Raw genomic sequence first — 27,907 nt, 5'->3', positions numbered from 1 at the left:
TTTGACAGTGGGACTGCACTGTGACGAAAACAGAAATTGCTGGAAAGGCTCAGCAGGGCTGGCAGCATCTGTGGAGAGAAATTAGAGTCAATGTTTCATGGCCTTTTCTGAGAACTCATTTTATTATTTGATTTAAAGTTTATTCAAGTTTATTAGTGATATGATTGCATCCTATGAGGATTTACATCTTAGATGCTTCTCCATCATCCTCCTGTTAGGATCAGGATGTATTGTCCTCTCAACACACAGTGACCTGGTGAGTCTTCAGTTTGTTTTTTCTCTCTGCGGGAAGGAGATTCACACCAACCCTCGGCATTATGCCCGATGTCATCGACGTGGTGGAATAAAGGATCAAACTTATTTTTGTTGTGACTTTCTCTTTGATGTGATATTGACCACGCCATCACTGATGTGAGAGTCCATTCCTGTCTGTTAGGTGTCAGTGGTGACGCACCTCAGTCAGAAAGTTGTGACTCAATCACCTGTATCTTTAAACCCTAGTGTCCGACTCACCTATGGCTCAGTTCTCACTGTATTCCAATACCTGTCTATAAATAAAGACCGAAAGAACTGAGGATACTGAAAATCAGAAACAAAAACAGAAATTGCTGGAAAAGCTGAGCAGGTCTGGCAGCATCTATGGAGAGAAATCGGAGTTAACATTTGGGGTCCAGTGAACCTTCTTGAGACCACCATCTTAGCAATTTCTCTTTTTGCCTCTGATTTCCAGCATCTGTGGTTCTTTTGGGTTTTTATAAATAAACGCAGACTGGTTGGCTCAGGAAGAACTCTGAAATTAAATATTTCCTCCAGTTTTGTCCTTCACAACTGGCCTTATGGATAGAATGTGCTCGGCAAGTATCTATTGCACATGTCTGGTGAAATTCCTTTCTGTGTAGCTGGTAGTAAGCTATTTAAAATATTAAACTTGTGCTGCCGAAGTGCCCTGTTCAAGACGCTTCATTCTGAGTTTAGGAGATTTGTAGAAAGATTGTGTGCAGAAACTCCGTGTTTCCTGAAGCTAACAATCTATGTTTTTCGGATCTAGCAGACTGTGTTTCTTGGTGCTGACTGAAAAAGATCTTAAGTCCCCTGTTTTGAGTACTGACTTCATTTGGGAAAATCAACTGTTGTGACTTAATACACCTTTCGTTCTACATGCAGGTGCTGTGTATGTGCCATTGTGGGTGAAGAAGGGAGTGCTGCAATTTCCTACAGACACCAACACCCCCGTAATTATGGTTGGACCCGGCACAGGAGTGGCACCATTTCGAGCAGTAATCCAGGAACGTGTGGTAGAAAGAAAGAGAGGTCAGAGGTTGTTGGCTCAAACACATGTTTGCTATGTGAACATTGTCATTAGTTCCCTCACAACCTGTTGAGATAGTCAGTGTTCTTTTTTTGGTGGTCCATCAGAGTGAAGCAGGTGCTTACCAAGGGGTCCCAGATTAATGAGAGGTAGAGAGGAAGGCAAGAGGCTGGGAGAGATGGAAGTGAAGTCAGTGAAATTTATGATCAGAGATAATGGGAACTGCAGATGCTGGAGAATCCAAGATAACAAAGTGTGTAGCTGGATGAACACAGCAGGCCAAGCAGCATCTTAGGAGCACAAAAGCTGACGTTTCGGGCCTAGACCCTTCCATGAAGGGTCTAGGCCCGAAACATCAGCTTTTGTGCTCCTAAAATGCTGCTTGGCCTGCTATGTTCATCCAGCTACAGTGAAATTTATGTCTGGTTTTCTGCCTATTTACAGGAAAAGAAAACAAAAATTGCATTTTCATTTCTATAGTTCCTTACACAAACTCAGGATGTCCCAAAACACCTCACAGCCAATGAAATAGTTCTGAAGTGCAGGCGTTGTTTTAATGTAGGGACAGCCAATTTGTACACAACAAAATCCCACAGATTGAAATGACTTCGATATTCTGTTATTAAACTGATATTGCATGTCAGTTGAGGACAATACTAAGTGGGCATCCAGGAAAACTCCCCAGCTGTTTTGGCCATGTCCTCCCAAGAAAACAAATAGGGTTTCAGTTCATCATGTCTAAGAGACAGCCTCTGCAGCAATGCAGTGTTCCCTCAGTTCTGTCAGTTTCAATATTATACTTGAGATTATGGAGTGAGGCTAAAACCCTAACTTGCTAACTCTGAGGTGACAGTGCTTTCCAGAGCGTGGTCACTGCGAACTTGATAGCCAGGGCTAGGCATGTAACAAAGAACTGTTCCTTGGTTTGCAGTGGACCCTGTGTATCCAAGATGAGTGCTCTTTCAGTTGTGCTGAATCACCAAACTGATACTAAAAGTGGTGCTGGTTAGTGAGGCTAATAAGTTACTTTATTTCCCCATCACAACTCTGTTAGTTTCATGTTCAACTATAGCTCACACGCTAAAACACAAATTAACACTTCAGTATGTTCTTAGAGACTGAGCCTCTCCCTCTGCGTGTTCCAGCCTACAGCTCTCTGATTCTTACTGTCCATGGTAAGGCAACTCTTTAAAACAAATTAAGTGACAGAAAAGCACATGATACCTTCTGAGACATTAGTAACCAATGAGATCTGTCCAAGACAATTGCACATTCCACAATTAAACCACCTTTTGTTCACCTATAACTGGCCAAACTCAGCATGGGTTCTGCTTGGGGAGATTAGAGCCCACAGTCACACTTTAATACCATTGGTAAGTTGTTTTGGTGATGGTGGAAAGAGTGGGAGTGAAAATTATCGCAGAATCCCATGTTCTGACACAGTGATTTTCACCATTAGGCAATTACCTATTTTTTGGCTGCCGAGGGAAGTCCAAGGATTTCTTCTGCCAAGCAGAGTGGGAGGAGCTGAACCAGAAGGGCTTGTTGACCCTATTCACAGCCTTCTCTAGGGATCAGGTAAGGTGTGCAACGGGACCGTTCGGAAGAGCTGGAGGCTGCGCCTGGAGTTTTCAGGCTGTTGTGGAAATGGCAAAAAAATCTTTTATATACAGCCGGTGTCTTTGTGTCCAAAACCATCTGCTGCTACCTTTGAGATACTTTTTTATTGCAAACATATACTTTATGCACAAAAAAATCTATAAGCATCCATAAAATGGTTTTCCTTTCTGTTCTGTATCGAGCTACTGTGCAATTGAAGATAACAAAGGCACTTTTAACTCTTGCATGGAAAAAAAGTTATGTTTTGAGGCAATGACGGGTTCTGACAGCTGAACAGAATCTGGTTATACGTTGATAGAAAGGTGTTAGATGGTGGTCTTTCCCTACTGCGACTTAGTGGTAGCTGCCCCAACTTTTAGTGCATCCCTCAGCACACAGTCCCAGACTATTTTATATGATGTTTTAATACTTGTCGGCAGGGTTTGGTGATGAGTCTAATGAACTCCCAAAATCCAAGATAGTTTCAGCTGTTTAAAGGGTTTCCTTAAGGTCTTGTTGATGTGTTGATAATGCAGTAGCTGGCCTCTGCTTCCCTGGAGAGTTTCACCCATCACCCCCGACAGGCTTCAAAGTGAGCTCAAGCAGTCTTGGTCCTGAACTGAGGCCCAGTGAAGTGTACAAGATAAAGTGTGTGGTCATCAGCACATTGTTAACCACTTGGAATGTTAGGGATGTGAGTAAAGACTGTAAAGCCGACTTTACTAAAGCAGAAGGAAACATGTCAGTTCCACAAACAGCAGTAAGATAAATAATCACAGAAAAAGTTTTACTAATATTGGTTTTGAGATAACTGTTAGGCACATAAAGCATGCCCCTGCCCTTATTCAGAATTATGGTTCTGAGATCTTTCATTTCCTTGTTAGAGTTTAGAAGGAGCTTTGGTTTCAGGTGTCGTCTACAAAGACAGTACCTCAGATAGTGCAGTCTCCCTTCAATACTGTGCTGGAATGTGACTTGAACTCTCAATCTCCGGACTCTGACAAAAGCGCAATACAGCCAGCCACAGCTGTCATTGAGACAGAGCCAAAGAAACAAGGTGTATGTGCAGGATTGTTTGTCTCACTCCCATTGTAATCTTTCTCACTCCCTCCTGATGTGTTTCTGCTCTGTGTGAAATAACAACAGCCCTGTGTGTGTTTTCAATGTAGGAGGATAAGATCTACGTCCAACACCGGATAAAGGAGAACGGATCTCTCATCTGGAAACTAATTCAGAATGAACAGGCATATTTCTACATAGCAGGGTGAGTGGGTTAGTGCTGGTCATTGTACTGGACTGTGCCATTGCAAATGTGTCTGTAACACCCATTGGTGAATGGAGAGGGCGAGGGATCAAATTTGGAAAGATGCGGTAAATCAAAACAAACATATTAATATGGAATTCATGAGCAGACAGTGGGAGGAAGGGATAGAAAGTACAAATCTGTAAGTTTAACTAAACAAATTGAGGTTATAGAAATAATAAAAGTATCTAATTAAAGGCACTACATTTGAATATGTCATTTTAATTAATTAGGTGAGCTTCATCTCAAAGAGTTAAAGGAATTGGCTTGAGAGGTAGTACATGCAAATAGAAATAAGTAGTAAGAAATAATGGGAGGCTGTCAGAAAGTTACAACAATAATCATGGGAGTTTTCGTCTACATATGTGCGGAAGTGATGACCTAGTGGGATTATCAATAGACTGTTAATCCAGATACCTGGGTAATATTCTGGGGACCCAAGTTCAAATCTTGCCATGTTAGATGGTGCAATTTGAATTCAATAAAAATCTGTAATTATGAATGTAATGACTTATGAAACTGCTTTCAATTGTCTGTAAAATGCAACTACTTCACACATATCCTTTAAGGAAAGAAATCTGCCATCCTTACCTGGTGTGACCTATGTGTGACTCCAGACCGACAGAAATGTGATTGACTCTTAACTACCTGCTGATATGGCCCAGGATGTATTTATCACTAGACACGTTTTTCTTTTTAAAAAAAAGTGAAACCAGATGGACCTCTTGCTGATTACCATATACCATCCTCCCTCGGCTGATTAATCAATACTTCTCTATGTTGAACAATACTTACAGGAAGCACTGAGGGTGGCAAGGCTGCATGTACTCTGGGTGGAGGATTTCAATGTCTATCACCAAGAATGGCTTGGCAGTAGTACTACTGATCGAGCTGACCAGGTGTTAAAGGACATAGCTGCTAAATTGGGTCTGTGGCAGGTGGTGAGGGAAAAACATACTTGACCTTATCCTTACCAATCTGCCAGCTGCAGATGCATCTGTCCATGACTATCGGTAAGAGTGACCCACTTCATGGTCCTTGTGGAGACGAAGCCCCACCTTCACTTTGAGAATAAGCTCTATCATGTTGTGTGGTATTATCACCGTGCTAAATGGGGCAGCCTTTGAACAGATCTAGCAACTTAAGACTGGGCATCCATGAGCCCAGCACAATCTGCAACCTCATAGCCCGGCATATCCCCCACTCAACAATTACCATCAAGCCAAGGGTTCAAACCTGGCTCAATTAAGAGTACAGAAAACCATGACAGGAGGAACATCAGGCATATCTAAAAATGCAATGTCATTCTGGTGAAGCCATTAAACAGGGCTACTTGTGTGCCACACAGCAAAAGCTGCAAGTCACAGTGATCTTACAACTAACAGATCAGATTTGTTTTTCTTCAACTCGGGACATTTGCAAGAATTTCAATTCAAGTGGAAAAGAGGCATTTATACTGCCAATCAGCACTGTCCTCCCATGCAAGTGGAATTTGATTGGTAGTGGTATTGCCATGGAGAATACTCCCATCAATGCTAACTGACAGTTAACTGCCAGGCTTTGTTTAATTCTTAAATCAGGCACATTGACCGTGATTGGTCAGGGCAAAGCTCTGAGAAGTGCACCAGCTTTTAAACTTAAATAGAGGCAATTATCAGTCCATAGAAGTAGACATAGCTAAAGAATAGACAAACTACAATGAGAAAGGTCCTTGTCATGGAATTCTATCAATGGTTAACTAAAAAAATGTTAAAGAAACTATCAACCTCAAAGAGAAAGTATATGATTATGTAAAGATTGATGCAGGTCAGAAGATTGGAAAATTCTTTTAAAAATTGCAAAGAATGACCAAAGAATTAATGGAGGATAAATTAGTGAATAAGAGCAAGCTGGTTGGAGATAATAAAATGAGCGCTGGTTTGATAGAAATTGAGCTGGAATATTAATAACAGGAAATAAGTAGATGGCAGATGAATTGAACAGATGTTTTGTTTTGCTCTTCAGTATAAGAGGATAAAGTGACATCCCAGAAATAACTATAAATCAGGAAATGATAGGGAAGGAGGAACACAAAATTTAATCACCAGGGAAACGGTACCAAGCAAATTTTAGGCTGACAGGTTCCTGAATCTTGTTGGACTTCAAAGCAGGGTTTACAAACGAGAGATTAATAAGATAGTTGATGTGTTGATTTCAATTTTTCAAAATTTCCTAGATTCTGAGAAGGTTCTGTTAGATTGAAAACCATTGAATGTAACTCCGTTTATTCAAAAAGGGAGGGGCAGAAGGCAAGGAACTATACGCCAGCTAGATTAATATCTGTCCAAGGGAGCACGTCAGAAACTATGCTTAAATATGTATAGCAGGATGCTTAGAAAAGTACAAAGTAACTAGGCAGTAGAACATAGAACATACAACAATACGGCGCAGAACAGGCCCTTCGGCCCTCAATGTTGCGCCGACCTGTGAACTAATCTAAGCCCCTCCCCCTACACTATCCATCATTATCCATATGCTTATCCAAGGACTGTTTAAATGCCCCTAATGTGGCTGAGTTAACTACATTGGCAGGCAGGGCGTTCCACGCACTTAACACTCTCTGAGTAAAGAACCTGCCTCTGACATCTGTCTTAAATCTATCACCCCTCAATTTGTAGCTATGCCCCCTTGTACAAGGTGAAGTCATCATCCTCGGAAAAAGACTCTCACTGTCCACCCTATCTAATCCTGTGGTCAATTGGTTGTATAACCAGTATAAACAAAGTCTTGTGAAAGATAAATCATGCTTAGCAATTAATTAGAGCTATTTGAATTAACATGCTGTGGATAAGGTGCCACATCAAAGATTATTGCAGAAAATAAAATGTCATCGTGTAGGGCATAACATAGAGGCATAGATAGAACCCGAAAGAATTGCGGATGCTGTAAATCAGACAAAAATAGAAATTGCTAGAAAAGCTCAGCAAGACCGGCAACATATGTGGAGAAAAATCAGAGTGACTTTCCCAGACTTTGCTAACAGGGAACAGTGAGGAGGCTCAAATACGTCTTTTATAGATTGTTAAGATGAAACCACTTGGCGTGCTTCGATGACCATAGAGTCATACAGCATGGAAACAGACCCTTTAGCTCACTGACCTATGCTGACCAAGTTTCCCAAACTAAAATAGTCCCATTTGCCTGCGTTTGACCCATATCTCTCTAAACCTTTCCTATTCATGTACTTGTCCAAATGTCTTTTAAAAGTTCTAACTGTACTGCATCTACAACTTCCTCTGTCAGTTTGTTTCACACACAAACCACCTTTTGTGTGAAAAACTTGTCCCATCGCATCCCTTTTAAATCTTTCTCTTCTCACCTTAGAAATATGTCCTCCAGTTTTGAACTCCCCTACCTTTGCTATTCCTCTTATCTATGCCTTTCATGATTTTATAAATCTCTACAAGGTCATCCCTTAACCTTCTCCGCTGTAGTGAAGAAAGGCAGCGTATCCAGCTTCTTCCTGTAACTTAAACCCTCAAGTCCTGGCAACTTCCTTGTAAATCTTTTATAATATTCTACCTCTAGCAGGGAGACTAGAACTGTACACTACTCCAGAAGATGTCTCACCAACATCCTGCATGACCCAAACATGACATACCAACTCCTATACTCAAAGAACAAAAACAGAGTTGCTGAAAAAGTACAGAGTTAAACAAAGTAAACGTTTTGGGTCCAGTGACCCTCCCTCAGGCCTGATACTCAGAACGCCGTTCTGAGCAAGAGTCACCGGACCTGAAATGTTCACTCTGTTTTTTCCTTCACAGATGCTGCCAGACCTGCTGAAGTTTTTCAGCAACTCTGTTTTTGTTCCTGATTTACAGCATCCGCAGTTCTTTCAGCTTTTATCCTATACTCAAACATCTGAGCAATGAAGTCAAGCATGCTTAACCACCTTCTTAACCATCCTCTTTACTTGAGACTTGGCTTTCAACAATCTGTGTACCTGAACCCCCTAGGTCTCTCTGTTGAACAACATTACCCAGGGTCCTACCATTAACTGTATAAGTTGTGCCCTTGTTCCTGTTATCAAAATGCAACACAACATACTTATCCAAATTATATTCCTTCTGCCACTCCTCAGTCCATTGACCCAATTGATCAAGGAGACAATAAGGACTGCACATTCCAGCAACTACAGTCCTTATTGTCTCAAAGTCGATGAAAACCAACACTGCCAAGTCCCTTCTAAGGATGCCTATTGAAGAAGTTTTCCTCCTCCCTCCATAGAGAGCTCAGTGAGTCTCTCTCCCACTGCAATCTCCGATTGTCTCCTCTGCCCTGAAGCTCTTCAACCACATTCTGTAGCAATATCAATACTAAACCCATGTCACCTTCCTCAGTGCCTGTCTGCACAGACAGTCCATCCCCCATGGATTCCTTTCAGACCTTCACAATTTGGACCCAATCATTGTCTACAGTGCCTGTAGAGAAAAACTGCAAGAGGTGCAACACCTGCCCCTACACCTCCCCTCTCAGCTCCAACCAAGGCACCAAACATTCCTTCCAGATCTGGCCGAGATTCACCTGCCCGTCATCCAACCTGATATATTGCATCTGTTGCTTCTGATGTGGCCTCCTTTATATCAGGAGACCTGCACATGTCAAGCAACCTGACTTTCCAGTTGCCATCCATTTTAATTCCCCTTCCCACTCCCCGATAACATATCCATCCTTGGTTGCCTCTACTGTCAGAGTGAGGCCAAATGTAAATTGGAGGAACAACACCTGATATTTTGCCTCGTGGGCTTACAGCCCAGTGGACTCAACATTGACTTAACCAGCTTCAAAATCCCCCCATCCTCAGCCCTATCCCATGTCCAGCCCTCCCCCTCACCTCCCTGACCTAACCCAACCTGTCCATATTCCTACTCACCTATCTGCTTCACCCCTCCCACAGACCAATCACAACAACCCCCTAACCGCATCCATCTATCAGCATCTCTCCTACCCTTCCTCAGCCCCACACCCCTACCTGTGTTTATTTCTGGGCTCCCCTCCCCTGTCCCAGCCCTGAGAAGGGTTTCAGCCCGAAACGTTGACTTCCTTGCTCCTCCGATGCTGTCTGACCTGCTGTGTTTTTCCAGCCACACACCTGTAGACCCAATTGAGCAAGATCCCTTTGTAATCTTAGATAACCTTCTCCACTGTCCACTATACCATCAATTTTGGTGTCATCTGCAAATGTATTAATCATGGCTGCTATATTCTCATCCAAATCAATTATATAAATGAACAGCAAAAGTTGACCCACCACCAACCCCTGTGGAACACCTGGTCACAGGCCTACTATCAAGCCCATTTTGTATCCAGTTGGCAAGCTTTCCCTGAATCCCATGTGATCTAACTTTACTAACCCGTCTACCATGTGGAACCTTGATAAAGGCTTTACTAAAGTCCAGGTAAACTACATATACTGCTCTTTCCTCGTCTGTCTTATTGATCATGTCCTCAAAAATACTGAATTAAGTTTGTGAGACATGACTTCCCACACAGAAAGCCAGGTTGACTATCCCTGATCTCGTCTTGTCTTTCTATCCCTTGTCTTTCCAAATGTGTGTAAATCTTATCTCTCAGAATTTCCTCCAACGACTCATCCACCACTGATGTCAGACTCACCAGTCTGTAGTTCTTGGGCTTCTCCTTAAAGCTTTTCTTAAATAAAGGCCCGACATTAGCCACGCTCCAGTCCTCCAGCACCACACCTAACCAGTGCTGGAGCCTAAACATTTTATAAGTTGCATAAGTAACTCGGATGAAGGGATTTGCTGATTACCTATAGATAGGAAAGTAAATTATGAAGAAGACTTAAAGGAGGCTACATGGGGATGTGAATAGATTAAGTGAGCAGGCAAAGATCTGGTAAGTGGCAGATAATGTGAGAAAATATGAAATCATCTACTTTGGTAAGAAGATTACAAACAGAAGCATATTATCTAAATGATGTGAGATTGCAGAGCTCTTAGATGCATTGGGATATGGGTGTCCTAATGCACGAATTGCAAAAGGTTAGCAACAAGGTACAGCAAGTCATGAGGAAAGCCAATGCCATTGTCAATTGCAAGGGGAATTGAGCACGTTCACAGGGAAGTCATGCTTCAGTTAAAGAAGGCATTAGTGTGTGAAATGAGAAAGCTGAGTTTAGGTGGTAGACAGCTGATCCAGTGTCAGCTGCGCAAATGTGAATCCCACTCCCATCGCTGCTCCCATAAAGCTTATAAGACATTAGTAAGAGCTCTTGTGGTGCAGTGCTAATGGCCCTATGCCTGGACCAGGAGGCCTGGGAATCCAAGTTGGACCTGCTCCAAAGATGTGTAATAACGTCTCTGAACAGGTTAATTAGAAAAGAAAAAATATGTATACAGGGCATTAGTGAGGCCACATCTGGATTGCTGTGTACAGGATTACGTTACTAATTTTCCTTTTTACGTATTCATAGAAGCTTGTACAATCTACTTTATGTTCTTTGCAGCTTGACACGCTACTCTGTTCCCCCTCTTAATCTAAGTCCTGATTCTCATTTATTGAATTCATAAACCATAGAATCCTTATAGTACGGAATTCTAAACTGCTCCTGGTCCTTAAGCTTGCAGTTTCTTTTCCAGCACCTTTATATAACTCCTAAAGTGATACTTGGAATGAATAAGTTGTCATATGACGATAAAATGAACAGGCTAGGCTTGCTTCCACTGGTATTTAGAAGAAAAAAGATGATTTGATTGAAGTGTACAAGATCCTGAACCATCTTAACAAGTGAACATGGAAAATGTGTTTCTTCTTTCTGTGTTACTCTGAACTAGGGTTTTAAAATTAGGAGTTGCCGTTTTTAGGACAGAGATGAGGAGAATTTTTTTTCCTGAGTGTTTTGACACTTTGGAATTTACTACCTCAGAAGACCACAAAAGCAGGGTCATTGAATATTTTTAAGGCAGAGTTGGGTAGATATGTAGTTGAATCAGAAATTAGCAGGGTAGATGGAATTCAAAACATGAACAGATCAGCCGTGATCATATTGAATGGCAGAGCAGGCTTGGAGGGCTGAATAGCCTACTTCTAATATTTTGTATTCACATATGTATGTCTCCTTTTTATAAGAACAGATATAAATACATTGGGAACAGTTGAAAGTTGATTTACTTGAATTTACTTGACCTGACATGGGCAGATTGTCTTATCAGAAATGTTTGGACAGGACAGAGTTGTATCCACTGGAATTCAGAAGTATAAAAACAACTTTCTGTTGTGGGAGAATGTAGATGTAGCGGTTACCGTGTAAAAAGAAGAGATTGCCCATTTAAGACACAGATGAGGAAAATAATTCTCACAATCTCACTCTTTCAGAAGATCTCAGTTAGAGGTCCTTGAATGTTTTTTAAGGGAGATGTAGATCAATTCTTGATAGGGAACTGGGGAGGGCCGGGGTGGGTAGTGAAAGGTTGTTGGAAATGGACAGGAATGTGGAGTAATTGGATCAGCTGTGATCTCATTCAGTTTTGGAGTAGGCTTGAGAAGCTGATCAGCCTACTCCTGTTCCTAATGAGACGTTCATGATTCAGGTTCAATGAATGCTTGTAATGTCGTAGCTAGGTCTGTGTACCTAGCACTGAACCCTCCGTTTACGTCGCCAGCACTGACTCAGATATATACTTTGTTTCAGTCAATTATGGAGATTTGTTTTGTCACTTATCTTTGCCTCTTTGGACACAAGTCCCTTCACAACAGCAGATAGATGGTAGTCTGGGTCACAAACAGAACCAAAAATTGCTGGGCAAACTCAGCAGGCCTGGCAGCATCTGTGGAAAGAAAGCAGAGTTTGTGTTTCAGGTCTAGTGACCCTTCGCAGAACACCACCTTCAGTCGTCTGGGTCTCCTGACATTTGTTGCAATGGGCCAGAATCAAAGCTTCATAAAAATATCAGCTGCAAAGGAATTCATGATCCTTTCGACCTTCAAGGAGATGCTGAAGTTGGGATGATCCTGCTTCATCATGTTCTAGACTATAAAGTATTTATAATGCAAACATGCCATTCTGACCTATAGGTTTGTGTCAGTGCTGACATATTACACGAGGATTCTCCCATCATACACATTTGGGTATTTATTTGCTCTTGAGATGAGGGTATTAGAGGCTGGGTGAGCATTTATTACCCATCCTTAATTTGCCCTGTAGGTGGTGGTGGTAAGCTGCCACCTGGAACCACAGCAGTCTGTGTGGCGTCAGTACAACCCCGAGTGCTGTTCGGGAAGGAGTTTCATGATTTTGAACTAGCAGCACTGAAGAAACAGTGATATATTTCTGAGTCAGGATCATGAGAGGCTTGAGGGGGAACTTGCAAGTGGTGTTCCCACGTATCTGCTGCCGCCTTTATCCTTGAGGTATAGGGGTCATGTGTTTGGATGATCCTGCCAAAGGAGCCTTGGCAGTGTGCTACAGTGTGTCTTGTATATTAATGCACTGCTGCAGTTGTGTGTCAGTGGTGAAGTGAGTGAATATTGAAGGTGGTAGAAGGATTTGCCAATCAAACAGACTGCTTGGCCCAGTATGGTGCTGAGCCTTTTGAGTGTTGTTGAAGCTGCACATGCCCAGGCAAGTGGAGAATATTCCATTACACTCCTAAGTCACTTGCCACTTAATTCCAAGCCACTGATCTGGTTTAATAGCCACAGTATTTAAACTGTTGGTTCAGTTCAGTTTCTGGTCAATGATAACTCCAGGCTATTAATCATGGGGGATTCAGTGATGGTAGTGCCATTGAATATCACGGGATGATGGAAAGATTCTGTCTTGTATGACACAAATATTGCTCGCTGCCTAAGAGCCCAAGAAGCCTGAATATTTGTCCAGGTTTTGTTTTATGAGGGCACACTGCTTCCGTGTCTAAGGACTCCTTTACAGCATGCTGGTTTCCTTTCACGACTCACCTTTCATTTGAGATTCCACTTAAATGCATCTCCACTGTTCCCTTTGCTACTGAGTTCCTCATTCTAAACTACTGTCTGGGAAAAGTTTTTTTTCCTGATTTTCCTATTATATATACTCAAAGCTTGTTGTTTAAGATATTTCTGCTCTTGTATGACTCTTTGCCAAATCCGCATTGTTCTATTTTCTCTTGCCCACAGAAATGCTAAGATGATGCCAACACAGGTCACAGATTCCCTGCAGTCTGTTTTCCAGTCGGAAGGTGGCCTCTCAGAGCCCGAGTCTGAGCAGCTTCTCATGGAACTGGAACGATGTGGTCGATTCCAAACGGAGACCTGGTCCTGACCATCCCAGGGTGTATTGGGTACAGACAGCTGTGTGTCACCCAGACCAGGTTTGGAATCCAAGCTGTACATTCTGTCCTTCTGAAATGGAGTGACAGCGAGTATAGTCCCATTGCATAGAACCTAACTCTGGATTGGTTCCCAACTTGATCGCGCACCTCACCCCCCTGCCAAGGGACTGAAAAGAAAGTGATTGTGTAGTGTTGTAATTTATCATTCACAAAATTGTTTCAGCAAATCACAGATTCCTCAGTCAACTGTGAGGATATTGAAGATTCCAAATAAAATGGAGACATATACCAGTGGGCTGAAGATTGAATACTGATACTTTTTGTATGTGATATTGATGCTGATTATGATAAACTCAAAGACCACATCTTCAAGAAACTCCTCCATACTTCTGCTGCTGGAACCCCAGCCATTCAGGGAAAGCTTCCAAATGAACTGTGGCTTACCTGTCGTGTTTTTTTACCCTGACACAGCTTCCACATAGAGGCTGGAGCTGTGGAGCAATGAAAGGCTGGATCTGATGACAACCTTGTGTTCATTCCTGGAAGTGCATGCTTCTTGTCCTCTCCCATTTCAGGCTACCACTCCACCCTCAACCAGAGTCAACTATTACCCACTCTCTCCAAACAGGTACAACAGTGACACGCTGTTCCAGAGCCAGCAAGCTGCTCCACCCCAGCTGGACTTGCTCCTGTGTCAAATCTCTGTACAGGAGAAGGGAAAAAAACTGAGCACCTGACAGATACCATCATCCCAAGGCAACAGGGTCAAAGACAGCCTGGACACTGAGCTGATGACAAGGTTAATGGCTGCTCTTGAGATCAGAAGACTACAATAACTGAATACTGGAGCAATACGTTGCAACAGAAAGCAAGAATGAGCTAGCCAGTAATGATACACCAGAGATGAATAGACAGATGAAGGGACAATTTAACCTAAAGGAAAGGAAACACAGTGGTTACACAGACACTAAAGACATTGATAACAAAAGGGAATATGAAAAGATTGGGAAGAAAGTCCGAAAAAAAAGTCAAAACTACAAAAATTAATGAAGAGTATAAAAAGAAAAACTAAGATATTCCAAAAAATACCCAAATAGTAAGTAAAATCAGGATGAGTTTTATAGGTCACACATGATAAACTCTTTCATTCTTCCAGCCATTGTGATATCATTATTTATCAATGGATGTTAGAGTCGTAGAGTGATACAGCACAAATTCAGACCCTTCAGTCCAACTAGTCCACTCCGACCATGTTCCCAAACCAAACTAGTCCCATTTGCCTGCGTTTGGTCCATATCCCTCCAAACCTTTCCTATTCAAGTACCTGTCCAAATGTCTGTTTAAATGTTGTAACTGTACCTGCATATGCCATTTCCTCTGCCAGTTCACACACAAACCACCCTCTGTGTATTAAAAAAAAAACTGTCCCTCACCTTAAAAAGTGCCCTCTAGTTTTGAACTCCCCCTCTGTAAAGAAAAGACCCTTGTTATTCACCTTATTTACACCCCTCATGATTTTAGAAACTTCAGTAAGGTCACCCTTCAACCTTCTACGCTCCAGCAAGAAAAGTCCCAGCCTATCCTTATAATACAAACCCTTAATAATGACTAATCAGTAATCTTTGGTGTTTACAAGGGAACTGAGTTGACGGAGCATGACATGAGAATAAAAGATCAAAAATATAACCAGAAGGGAAATAATCAACAAATAATGGAACCTGAAAGCACAGAATGTAAGTATTGCTGTAAATGAAAGAGACGCGCTATCAAATGCTTCAGGAGAGATCTAAGAATACCAAATCTCAAAGGGAACAATATATTGCATGAGAAGAGGGTGCTTGCAAATTCATTGGTAGCTGGACTCTGCTTGGTTGAGGTATTGCCATGGAGAATGCAAAGTTATTAAATTGGGAAAGTTGTTGATCCCAAGGTTTAATTTAAATTGAAAACGGGAAAATTGACTCTGGTTGAGGTGTGGCTAGGGGAATGAAAAAAGGCACAGTTGCCTCTCAGGCCTTTGTTTAATTGAATGAACTTGTTCTTTCTGTTTGCAGAGGACAAGATGGTGTGTGTGAATAAATATAGTTTCTAGCACATGTAAGTGAGTCATTCTGATGATCTTAATTTGGTGTTAGTATAATTCTGGGTACATTTGGGATTGCTGGAGAAGTGATGTTCAGACGTGGAATCACATCTAATGAAGGACCCTAAGTTCTTAGATTTGGAAGCATGGACTGATTGAGTACAATGTGTTGCAAACAGGTTGTTGGGTGTGAGCTACTAGTCGTTGGGGCTCATGGCCTACATATCTGACACCACACTGGCACTGAATTGCATGCACCATATTACTCATTGTGATTCCACGAGTTGACTCTCAGCCTTTCTTGATCCAAAACCATGGATTTTTGTAAATCATTATAAGCTGTGAACAAATAGAATAAATTCTTTTTCATGCCTTTACTGCTTTGCTGTGTTTTAATTCAGCATTTGAATCCAGTGTTTTTGACACTGACTACATTTGTAGGCAAGTTAGGTTACAGGAAGATAACAAAGTGTGTAGCTGGATGAACACAGCAGGCCAAGCAGCATCTCAGGAGCACAAAAGCTGACGTTTTGGGCCTAGACCCTTCATCAGAGAGGGGGATGGGGAGAGGGTTCTGGAATAAATAGGGAGAGAGTGGGAGGCGGACCGAAGATGGAAAGGCACTTTGTTATCTTGGATTCTCCAGCATCTGCAGTTCCCATTATTTCTGATACAATTTTAGGTTACAGGAATCTCTGCTTAGCCCACACTTGGAGACAGTTCCATGGAATTCAACCTGAGATGTTATTATTCTCAAAATCATGCAGGATCTCAACAAAGTAGATTGGAAGAAGTTGTGTGCGTTGGTGGAAATGTTGAGAGTATAAGGGTCAAGCTCAGCTCTAGAGGATTACAGGCAGGCGAGGAAAGAGCTCAAAAATGGTCTGAGGAGAGCCAGGAGGGGGCACGAGAAAGGCTTGGCAGAACGGATTAGGGAGAACACAAAGGCATTTTACACTTATGTGAGGAATAAGAGAATGGTCAAAGAAAGAGTAGGGCCGATCAGGGATAGCATAGGGAACTTGTATGTGGAGTCTGAGGAGGTAGGGGAAGCCCTAAATGAGTTTTTTGTTTCTGTCTTTACGAAAGAAATGAACTTTGTAGTGATTGAAACCTTTGAAGAGCAGGTGTGCATGCTGGAATGGATAGAGATAGAGGAAGCTGATGTGCTGAAAATTTTGTCAAACATTAAGATTGACAAGTCGCCAGGCCCAGACCAGATTTGTTCTCGGCTGCTTTGGGAAACGAGAAATGCAATTGCTTCGCCACTTGCGAAGATCTTTGCATCCTCGCTCTCCACTGGAGTCGTACCCTCGGACTGGAGAGAGGCAAATGTAATTCCTCTCTTCAAGAAAGGAAATAGGGAAATCCCCGGCAATTACAGACCAGTAAGTCTCACGTCTGTCGTCTGCAAGGTGTTGGAAAGGATTTTGAGGGATAGGATTTATGACCATCTGGAAGAGTATGGCTTGATTAAATGCAGTCAACACGGCTTTGTGAGGGGCAGGTCATGCCTCACAAACCTTATCGAGTTTTTTGAGGATGTGACTAGAAAAGTTGATGAGGGTCAAGCTGTGGATGTGGTGTATATGGACTTCAGCAAGGCATTTGATAAGGTTCCCCATGGTAGGCTCATTCAGAAGGTCAGGAGGAATGGGATACAGGGGAACTTAGCTGCTTGGATACAGAATTGGCTGGCCAACAGAAGACAGTGAGTGGTAGTAGAAGGAAAATATTCTGCCTGGAAGTCAGTGGTGAGTGGGGTTCCACAGGGCTCTGTCCTTGGGCCTCTACTGTTTGTAATTTTTATTAATGACCTGGATGAGGGGATTGAAGGATGGGTCAGCAAGTTTGCAGACGACACGAAGGTTGGAGGTGTCATTGACAGTATAGAGGGCTGTTGTAGGCTGCAGCGGGACATTGACAGGATGCAGAGATGGGCTGAGAGGTGGCAGATGGAGTTCAACCTGGATAAATGCGAGGTGATGCATTTTGGAAGGTCGAATTTGAAAGCCTGAGTACAGGATTAAGGATAGGATTCTTGGCAGTGTGGAAGAACAGAGGGATCTTGGTATGCAGATACATAGATCCCTTAAAATGGCCACCCAAGTGGACAGGGTTGTTAAGAAAGCATATGGTGTTTTGGCTTTCATTAACAGGGGGATTGAGTTTAAGAGTCGTGAGATCTTGTTGCAGCTCTATAAAACTTTGGTTAGACCGCACTTGGAATACTGTGTCCAGTTCTGGTCGCCCTATTATAGGAAAGGTGTGGATGCTTTGGAGAAGGTTCAGAGGAGGTTTACCAGGATGCTGCCTGGACTGGAGGGCTTATCTTATGAAGAGAGGTTGACTGAGCTCAGACTCTTTTTATTGGAGAAAACGAGGAGGAGAGGGGACCTAATTGAGGCATACAAGATAATGAGAGGCATAGATAGAGTTGATAGCCAGAGACTATTTCCCAGGGCAGAAAAGGCTAACACGAGGGGTCATAGTTTTAAGCTGGTTGGAGGAAAGTATAGAGGGGATGTCAGAGGCGGGTTCTTTACACAGAGAGTTGTGAGAGCATGAAATGCGTTGCCAGCAGCAGTTGTGGAAGCAAGGTCATTGGGGACATTTAAAAGACTGCTGGACATGCATATGGTCACAGAAATTTGAGGGTGCATACATGAGGATCAATGGTCGGCACAACATCTTGGGCTGAAGGGCCTGTTCTGTGCTGTACTGTTCTATGTTCTATAATTTAAGGTGATTGACAGAAGAACCAGAGACAATAGGGGAAGAACCTTTTTATGCAGTGAGTGGTTTGGATCTCGACTGCACTGCCAGAGACTGAGCGAGACAGGTTCAATTGAGGCTTTCAAAAAAATTGAATATCTGAAGATAAAGATTTGTAAGGCTGTGGAAAAATGCTGGGGAAGTGGGACCAACTCAGTTCCTGTTATGGAGATCTGATGAGGATACACAGTCTAAATGGCTTTATGTATGGAAAGTATTCTATTAATAAAAGTAGAAGCAGTCCCAGAGAACCATCAGATAGTTAATGTGTTTCCTATATAAAGTGATAGAAAAGTTGAACCTATTAACACCTAACACCTTAATTAGTGTTAGGAAAAGCAATATCTGAGTTGACTTTCCTACTAGTTGGGACTCCTTTCTCCCATATAACTGGTAATTGTTGGAAGTTTTGTATTCTTGCATTTGTTCTGATAAGCTCAAGATAACAAGCTTTGACAAAATGTTTATCAGCAAAAACAAGGAGAGGTTATGTTGCATTTATATAAAACACAGTTTGGCTTCATGATATATTATGTGCAGTTCTTGGTGATATACTTTAGGATGGATGTGAAGGCAACACAAAGATTCAGAACAAGATTATGGGAATTGTTTGGAGATGAGGAACTTCCTGAGAGGGAGAAGAGAATGTTACCAAGTCATCCAACAATGCAAATACTGAATTCCTTTTCAATTCACCATGGTGCTCAAAATTGAGTTCTGGACAGAGTGCATGGAGAGAAACCATCCCATTAGAGGAAGAATTGTAAACCAGGGGATACACATTTAAAATAATTGACAAAAGAAGGAAATGCAACATGAGAAACTTCTCGTTGCCATTGGCTTGAATCTTGACTACACTAATCTCTTTGGTATACCTTGACTATCATCATATCTTCCATCTGGAAAAAGACCCATTTATTCCCAATTTCTGTTTTTGGTTTGTCAACAAACTCTCCACTGGGTCAAAATCCTGGAATACCCTCTCAACAGCATTATGGGTATATTTAGCTGCAGCAGTTCAAGAAAGCAGCTCACTGTTACTTTCTCAATTGCAATTAGGAATGGGCTTAAAAAGGCTGGCTCAGTCAACAAAGACCATGTTCTGTGAATGAATAAAAAAATCAGGTATCTGCTGAACAAGCTATGTCTGCCAAGACTCCGGGGCAACCATGTGATGAATGACTTGACTACATGTGCCAAAACATCAGAAATGACAGGCCTCAATGTTCTATGTTATCACTTTTGCTTTCAAGAATAGCCAGAAAGGTTTTTTTAATATTGAACATTTTCATATTACACACTGCGAATGCTAGCCAGATGTTGCATCTTCATTGAATGCATTTTGATTTGATAATAAACCAATTAAATGTCTTTAATAAAGAAACATTGATAACATAGCTTCATAAAATCTAAATAAATAAGGTGTTTAACTGGCCAACTTGGTAACACATTTTTATTTTATATTGTGACCTATGGACGAGAGCTAAAGTGCGTACCTTCATCCTCAGTTGTAATAAGGCTCCTTGTCTCCAATCATTCTTCACAGTCTCCCTGCTAACCCCACTCCCTTTGTGGCATCCACATCTCTCTCACCACCAACATTCCTAGATTCATCAGGCGGATGTCTGATTTATCCTGGCCTTGGGAAAATGGTATATAGCTCCCAGAACTCCTCAACCTCTTACCATCCACATTACTCATCTACGCACTCTGAATACCCACACTACTGCTCCTGTCATACTCCCCAGTCCTGCTCATTGCTTCTCCAATCACAGCTCACTATCTCCCAGTATTTGGTGCTGATAGACTTAGTATTGAGCCTATCAGTAACAAACACAGGAGAAACAGTGGCTCAGTGGTTAGCACTGCAGCCTCACAGCACCAGGGACCCGGGTTCAATTCCTGCCTCGGGTGACTGTCTGTGTGGAGTTTGCACATTCTCCCTGTGTCTGTGTGGGTTTCCTCCGGGTTTGATCCACAGCTGATCCTTATCTTCACTTTTGGGCTCCTGCTGTTTTTCTATTCTGAGACCTTAAGCAGGTAAGATGGAGGGAAGGAGTAAAATAATTTTGCACAACAAAATAAACATAAGAGACACAGCAAGTATACTAGCTATGGTGATGGTAAGATGATCAGAGGATTATGTAGGGTGGACAGTGAGAGTCTTTTTCTGAGGACGATGACGTCAACTTGTACAAGGGGGCATAGCTACAATTTGAGGGGTGATAGATTTAAGACAGATGTCAGAGGCAGGTTCTTTACTCAGAAAGTGGTAAGGGCGTCTGCTAATGTAGTTAACTCAGCCACGTTAGGGGCATTTAAACAGTCCTTGGATAAGCATATGGATGGTGATGGGATAGTGTAGGAGGATGGGCTTAGATTAGTTCACAAGTTGGCGCAACATTGAGGGCCGAAGGGCCTGTTCTGTGCTGTATTGTTCTATGTTCTATGCTCTATGCTCCGGTTTCCTCCACAGCCCAAAGATGTGCAGGTTAGATGGACTGGCATGCTAAATTGCCTGCAGTGTTCAGGGGTGTGTGGGTTATAAGGGGATGGGTCTGGGTGGGATGTTTCAAGGGGCGGTGTGGATTTGTTGGGCCGAAGGGCCTGTTTCCACACTGTAGGTCATCTAATCTAAACCCAGCCTGGGATTGGAAGAGCAGCTCACGCCTGTCTTCTCTGGTCAGAGAGGACTAACGAAGCAAGGGAATACACATTGACTGATGGAACCCCAGGAAGTACAAGGGATCAGAGGGACCTTGGTGATCAAGTCGCGCAGATCATTGAAGGAAGGGTACAGAAAGTGGTTAAAAGGTGCTATAGCATACTTTATTAGTCAGGACATTGAATACATGAGCCAGTATGTTATGATGGATATGAATTATATCATTAGTTAGACCACAGCTGGAGTATGTCTGCAGTTCTGGTTACCACAGTATAGGAAGAATGTGTTTGCACGAGAGAGGGTGCAGAAATTTCTAAGGATATTGCCCCGTTGGAGTAATTCAGCTATGGAGAGAATCTAGTTAGACTAGGAACAAAAACAGAAATTGCTGGAAAAGCTCACTATGTCTGACAGTATCTGTGGAGAGAAATCAGAAGGCCTGGTGCCTGAATTCAAAAAATCTAACCTGGGCTGCAGAGAAACTTGGAGTGGGAGGGAAACTGAAAAGATCCAGTTGACATGATCGAAATAGGTAGACTGAGGAAACATGTTCCGCTGAGGGAATATGAGCAGCTACGAGCTAAATTAAAAATCAGAAACATAGAGGTAATAATCTCCAATTACTACTCGAACCATGACCAGTTGGAATAGGGTCAACATGATTAAAGAGGTAAACATATGGCTCAAAGGTTGGTGTTGGAGAAATGTGTTCAAATTCATGGGACATTGGCATCAGTACCGGGGAAGGAGGGAGCTGTTCCAATGGGCTGGTCTCCATGTGAATCATGCTGAGTCCAGAGGCATGGCAAATTGCATAACTAGGGCTGTGGATAAAGCTTTAAACTGTATAGTGGCATGGGGAGTTCACTTGCATGGAAAATTATGGAAAACTTAAAGGAGGAGGGCTCAGCAGGGGTTATTAACGAGTTTTGAGAAGATTTTTAGCTCAGGTTGAGGTTCTGGACATGAGATTGCTCGCTGAGCTGGAAGGTTAGTTTTCAGACGTTTCGTCACCATTCTAGGTAACATCATCAGTGAGCCTCTGATGAAGCGCTGGTGTTATGTCCCGCTTTCTATTTGTCTGTTTAGGTTTCCTTGGGTTGGTGATGTCATTTCCTGTTCTTTTTCTCAGGGGATGGTAGATTGGCTCCAAATCACTGTGTTTGTTGATGGAGTTCCGGTTGGAATGCCATGCTTCTAGGAATTCTCGTGTGTGTCTCTGTTTGGCTTGTCCTAGGACGGATGTGTTGTCCCAATCAAAGTGGTGTCCTTCCTCATCTGTGTGTAAGGATATGAGTGATAGTGGGTCATGTCGTTTTGTGGCAAGTTGATGTTCATGTATCCTGGTGGCTAGCTTTCTGCCAGTTTGTCCAATGTAGTGTTTGTCACAGTTCTTGCAAGGTATTTTATAGATGACGTTCATTTTGCTTGTTGTCTGTATAGGGTCTTTTAAGTTCATTAGCTGCTGTTTTAGTGTGTTGGTGGGTTTGTGGGCTACCCTGATGCCAAGAGGTCCGAGTAGTCTGGCAGTCATTTCGGAAATGTCTTTGATGTAGGGGAGCGTGGTTATAGTTTCTGTGCCCGTTTTGTCTGTTTGTTCGGGTTTGTTGCTGGACAAACAGGCAGAAAGGTAGCCACCAGGATACATGAACATCAGCTAGCCACAAAACGACATGACCCACTATCACTCGTATCCTTACATACAGATGAGGAAGGACACCACTTTGATTGGGACAACACATCCATCCTAGGACAAGCCAAACAGAGACACGCACGAGAATTCCTAGAAGCATGGCATTCCAACCGGAACTCCATCAACAAACACATTGATTTGGAGCCAATCTACCATCCCCTGAGAAAGAACAGGAAATGACATCACCAACGCAGGAAATGACATCACCAACCCAAGGAAACCTAACCAGATAAATAGAAAGCGGGACATAACACCAGCGTTTCACCAGAGGCTCACTAATGATGTTACCTAGAATGGTGACGAAACGTCTGGGAACGAACCTTCCAGCTCAGTGAACCAGCTTACATCCGGAACAAAATAAAGACCCAGTCTTTTGTGGACGGAGAGGAGGAGTGACTGTGTTGGAGGTGGAAGGAAGACGTCGGGTTGGCTGTGCACCCTTGCAACCGGTGGATCTTAATGCTGGCTTCGGCCTAACACTGGTTCGGGGGAGCAGCCAACCTGCAACGATGGCTGCGGCGAGTGCTCGTGCCCCGGGTCAGAGGGTCCGGAACACCATCCGTGTTTCCGTGAAGAAGGTGGATGAAGGTGCACCTGTGGACCGCACCTTCTTCGTGAAGAGGGTCCTGTTGGACTGTTGTGGGTTCGCTGCTGCAGACATTTACTGCCTGCAGGATTTCCCTGGAGGAGGTTTTTACGATGTAACCTTCAGGAGTGCCAAGCTTTGCGAGCGCTTCCTGGAGGTTTTCAAGGAGAAAGGAGGTGAGGGCCCCCTCTCTGTATTGACCGCTGTCCCACTGTTTGTGATGCCAGCACAGAGGAGCCGTATGGTGACTGTACACATGTACAACCCACATGTGCCAGCAGTTGATTTCCTGACCTTCCTTGGAAGGTACGTGAAGGTAGAAGGGGACCTAACCAACATCATGGACCCCTTCGGGATCTGGACCACTAAGAGGCAGGTCAAGGTGACGCTGAGGATGGACGCGGACAGGAACAACGTACACCCACCGTCCGGCTTCGCGATCGGCAGGAGCAAGGGCTACCTGACCTACGCAGGGCAACCTAAAGTCTGCCAAGCCTGTGGTAGGTCAGGTCACGTGGTGGCCGACTGCGAAGCCACCATCTGCAGGGAGGAGGGACACCTTGCAAAGGATTGCCCAAAAGAAAAAAGCTACAACCTTTGTGGGGAAACGGGTCACCTCTATAGGGCATGCCTGCAGCAGGGGAGCACCTACGCCCAGGTTGCCGGCAGGGGCAATGCAGGGCCAGCCCCCCTGGAGGAGAGGAAGGCACCAGGCCCCTGCAAGGACCCCACTAATGTGCAGGAGGGCCAGGTCGTGCAGGAGGGCCCAGCCCCGCAGGATGGGCCCGAGGCCAGCAAAGCGCCCCTACAGGCTCCGCACCCCCCCCCCCCCCAAACAACCCGGAGTCGATGGAGGAGGCGACAGGTGACCCAGGGGAATGGACAACGGTCCAAAAAGCGAGGAGGAAGGCGCACCGGCGGGCCCCAGCACCGCAACCATCAGGCGGGAAGAGGCAGCTACAGGGGGGCTATAAGAACTCCTCCGACGAGGGAGATTCAGAGGAGGCCCGCCCAAAGCAGAAGCTAAAGATCTCAAGGGAGAAGGAAAGCAGTACCCCGATTCCAGGTGACGGGAGGCGTCCTGAGGCTCCCTCCGACACCCAGCCATGTGCCACTGGGGCCCTAGATGGCCCCCCAGAACTTCCAGGCGGGAAGGAGGAAACAGCACGTCTCCAGCCTGACCCAGAGCCGGACTCTCCTGCCTCCATACCCCCGACGGGGGGGGATGCCACCCGGAAGGCAGCACGGACGGTTTCCTGAGCCCGGAGAGCATCCAGCAGTTAGCCCGGGCAATGGGCATGAAGGGACAGATGGAGGGGCTGGACCTTGGACTCGGGGAGGGTACTGCGGTCACTGCCCACAATGGGGGTTCGCGTTGCGAGCATTAATGTGCGCAGTGTCAAGTCCACTGCAAGATGTGTGTCCACGTTGGCCTACCTGAACACCGTCAAGGCGGACCTCCTGTTTCTGCAGGAGTGCGGGATACCGCACCTCAGCAGGTTCGGGAAATGGTCGGGCGCCTGGACCTGTGGGCCTTCAATCTGGTCGGGGGGTAACGACTGTCGCTCCTCGGGCCTGGCTATTCTGCTGCGGGGGCGCAACTTCACCATCTCTCAAGTTCAGGAGGTGGTCGGGGGGGGCGCCTCCTAGTGGCTGACATCACCTATAGGAACGCTCCCGAGGCTGATCAACGTGTACGCCCCAGTGGTACGGAGTGAGCGGTTGGCCGTCCTGCAGCGGCTTCCACCCCTGCTGGCTACGTCCAGGCCGGTCATCCTAGGCGGAGACTTCAACTGCATCATCGATGCAGATGGAAGATCCGGCGTGGGGACAGCGGGTTGGGGGAGTCAACTGGACGTCACGTCCAGATTCCTGATGGGCACGGTGAAGGATGCCAAGCTGCTCGACGTCTTCAGCACCCCTGCAGACGGAGCACAGCGGAGATACACCTGGTCGCAGCCAGATGGGTCTATCCGCTCAAGGATAGACTTCCTGTTTGTGTCACGGCCGTTCTCGGTCAGGTCCACTGGCGTTGAGCCAGTGTTCTTCCCTGACCACTGCCTCCTGCTGGCCGACTGTTACTTACAGGACGACCAGCAGGCCGGCAAGGGGACGTGGAAGCTCAACACAACTCTGTTGACCCCAGAGAACATCGAGGAGCTTAAGAGGGAGTACGCCGGTTGGAGAACTGTGAAATCCCTCTTTGAGTCTCTGGGCGACTGGTGGGAGACGGTGAAGGAGAACATCAAGAGGTTCTTTGTCCTCAAGGGTGTTCGGAGGGCAAGAGAGAGGCGGGGAAAGCTGTTGCAACTCCAGAAAAGGGTGCAGAACCTGCTCCTTCTGCAGTTGATGGGGATGGATGTCACGGAGGACCTCCACGAAGTAAGGGGCCAGGAAGCCTCGCTCTTCGCCGCGGAGGACTCCAGGATAATCTTCCGGTCAAGGGTCCGCTCCGTGGAGCAGGACGAGACATGCTCGCGTTTCTTCTTTCAGAAGGTGCACAAAGAGAGCTCTGTGCTTAGCCGGCTGAAGGAGGACGACGGCTCGGTGACGTCGTCTCGACCCGACATTTTGAGGATCAGCAGATCCTTCTACGCCGGACTGTACGACGCGAAGCCCACGGACAGCACGGCCTCCGAGTCGTTCCTGTCGTCTATCACGGAGGTCTTAGACGACAGCATGAGGGAGTGGCTGGACCGGCTGATATCCTTGGACGAGCTGACCAGAGCCCTCAACTCCTTTGAGAGGAATAAGACTCCCGGGACCGACGGCTTACCGGTCGAGCTGTATTCCGCTCTGTGGGACCTGGTCGGCCAGGACCTGCTGGAGATGTACGATAGTGCGCTTCGGGCAGGGGAAATGTGCAAGTCCATGAGGAAGGGCATCAACACCCTCATTTACAAGAGGAAGGGGGAGAGGGAAGAAATTAAGAATTAGCGTCCCATTTCACTATTGAACGTGGACTACAAAATCCTGGCCAAGGTCATAGCCAACCGGGTCAGGTCTGTCCTGGAGTCGGTGATTCACCCTGACCAAACCTGTGCTGTGCCGGGCAGGAAGATCGCTGAGAGCCTCGCGCTCATCAGGGATACGATCGCCTACGTGCAGGACAGGCGGGTGGACACCTGCCTCGTCAGCCTGGACCAGGAGAAGGCCTTCGACAGGGTCTCTCATGCTTACATGAGGGGCATCCTCTCCAAATTGGGGTTCGGGGAGGGCATCCGCAATTGGATCCGGCTGCTCTACACAAACATCATTAGTGCAGTCTCGATCAACGGGTGGGAATTGGACAGTTTTCCCGTCAGATCTGGAGTCAGGCAGGGCTGCCCGCTCTCTCCTGCCTTGTTCGTGTGCTGTGTGGAGCCCTTCGCCGCATCCATCAGGAAGGACGTGAACCTGAAGGGCGTGACTATCCCAGGCAGCGGAGGCCTTCAGATCAAGACCTCCCTGTACATGGACGATGTCGCCGTCTTCTGCACTGATCGTTGGTTGGTGAGTAGGCTGTTGGACATCTGCGGCCAGTTTGAACTGGCCTCGGGAGCCAAAGTCAAATAGGGTAAGAGCGAGGCCATGTTCTTCGGGAACTGGGACGACTGCTCCTTCATCCCCTTCGCAGTCAGGACAGACTACCTGAAGGTGCTGGGTGTTTGGTTCGGTGGACCTGGGGCGTGCACTAAGACTTGGGAGGAGCGTATCACCAAACTGAAGCAGAAGTTGGGCAGGCGGACGCTCCGGTCCCTCCCCATTGCGGGTAAGAACCTGCTTGTCACGTGCGAGGGGCTTTCGGTACTGTTGTATGTGGCGCAGACCTGGCCTATTCCCTGGACCTGTGCCGCTGCGGTCACCCGGGCCATCTTCCACTTCATTTGGTGGTCGAGGATGGACCGGGTCCGCAGGGACACCATGTACAAAGACCTGGAAAATAGGGGAAAGGGCGTACCGAACGCCACCCTCGCCCTGACGGCTACCTTTGTGTGTGGCTGCATCAAGCTGTGCATAGATCCTCAGTACGCAAACACCAAGTGTCACTACTTACTGAGGTTCTACCTGTCCCCGGTGTTGCGAAGGATGGACCTGGCCCTGTTGCCGTGGAACACTCCGAGTAGTTGGACCGTCCCGTACCACCTGTCCTTCGTGGAGAAATTTTTGAAGGGAAACACCTTTGACCATAAATGCTGCCAGGCCTGCTGAGCTTTTCCGGCAAATTCTGTTGTTATTCCTGATTTGCAGCATCAGCAGTTCTTTCTGCTTTTAGGTAGGGTGAAACTTCCCTTTGTGGTGGGATCAATAACCAAGGATCAGCGTTTTTAGGTAGTGAGCAGTGGGTTTAGAGAGGTTTTTTTCTCACCCAGAGTTTGGTGGACACGGTCTAAAAGAGTGAAACAGGCAAGAACCACAAGACATGTATTTATTTATCAATTAACATTGATTTAGATTTATTTATTAACATTCATTTACATAACGCTTCAAGTGCCCGTGAAGAGTCTAGGCCCGAAACGTCAGCTTTTGCGCTCCTCAGATGCTGCTTGGCCTGCTTTGTTCATCCAGCTCCACGCTTCGTTATTTTGGATTCTCCAGCA

The 27,907-nt window shown here is 45.1% G+C and overlaps 1 protein-coding gene across 1 annotated transcript in view; it reads left to right on the top strand.

Annotated features, from left to right (window-relative positions):
* Positions 1-15,985, top strand: part of ndor1 (NADPH dependent diflavin oxidoreductase 1) — a 43,825-nt gene extending 27,840 nt beyond the window's left edge. Inside the window, exons 10-13 of the mRNA XM_059638273.1 lie at positions 1,165-1,311; positions 2,769-2,887; positions 4,078-4,172; positions 13,371-15,985. Coding sequence (XP_059494256.1) covers positions 1,165-1,311; positions 2,769-2,887; positions 4,078-4,172; positions 13,371-13,515 — 506 coding nt within the window. The 3' untranslated portion in view covers positions 13,516-15,985. The remainder of the gene's footprint in view (positions 1-1,164; positions 1,312-2,768; positions 2,888-4,077; positions 4,173-13,370) is intronic.
* The last annotated feature ends 11,922 nt before the right edge of the window (positions 15,986-27,907 follow it).

The sequence above is a fragment of the Stegostoma tigrinum genome, chromosome 29, assembly GCF_030684315.1.
Source record: "Stegostoma tigrinum isolate sSteTig4 chromosome 29, sSteTig4.hap1, whole genome shotgun sequence".
Taxonomy (NCBI): Eukaryota; Metazoa; Chordata; class Chondrichthyes; order Orectolobiformes; family Stegostomatidae; genus Stegostoma; species Stegostoma tigrinum.
Note: the sequence above shows the minus strand (reverse complement) of the source record. Positions and strands in the feature narration are given on the sequence as shown.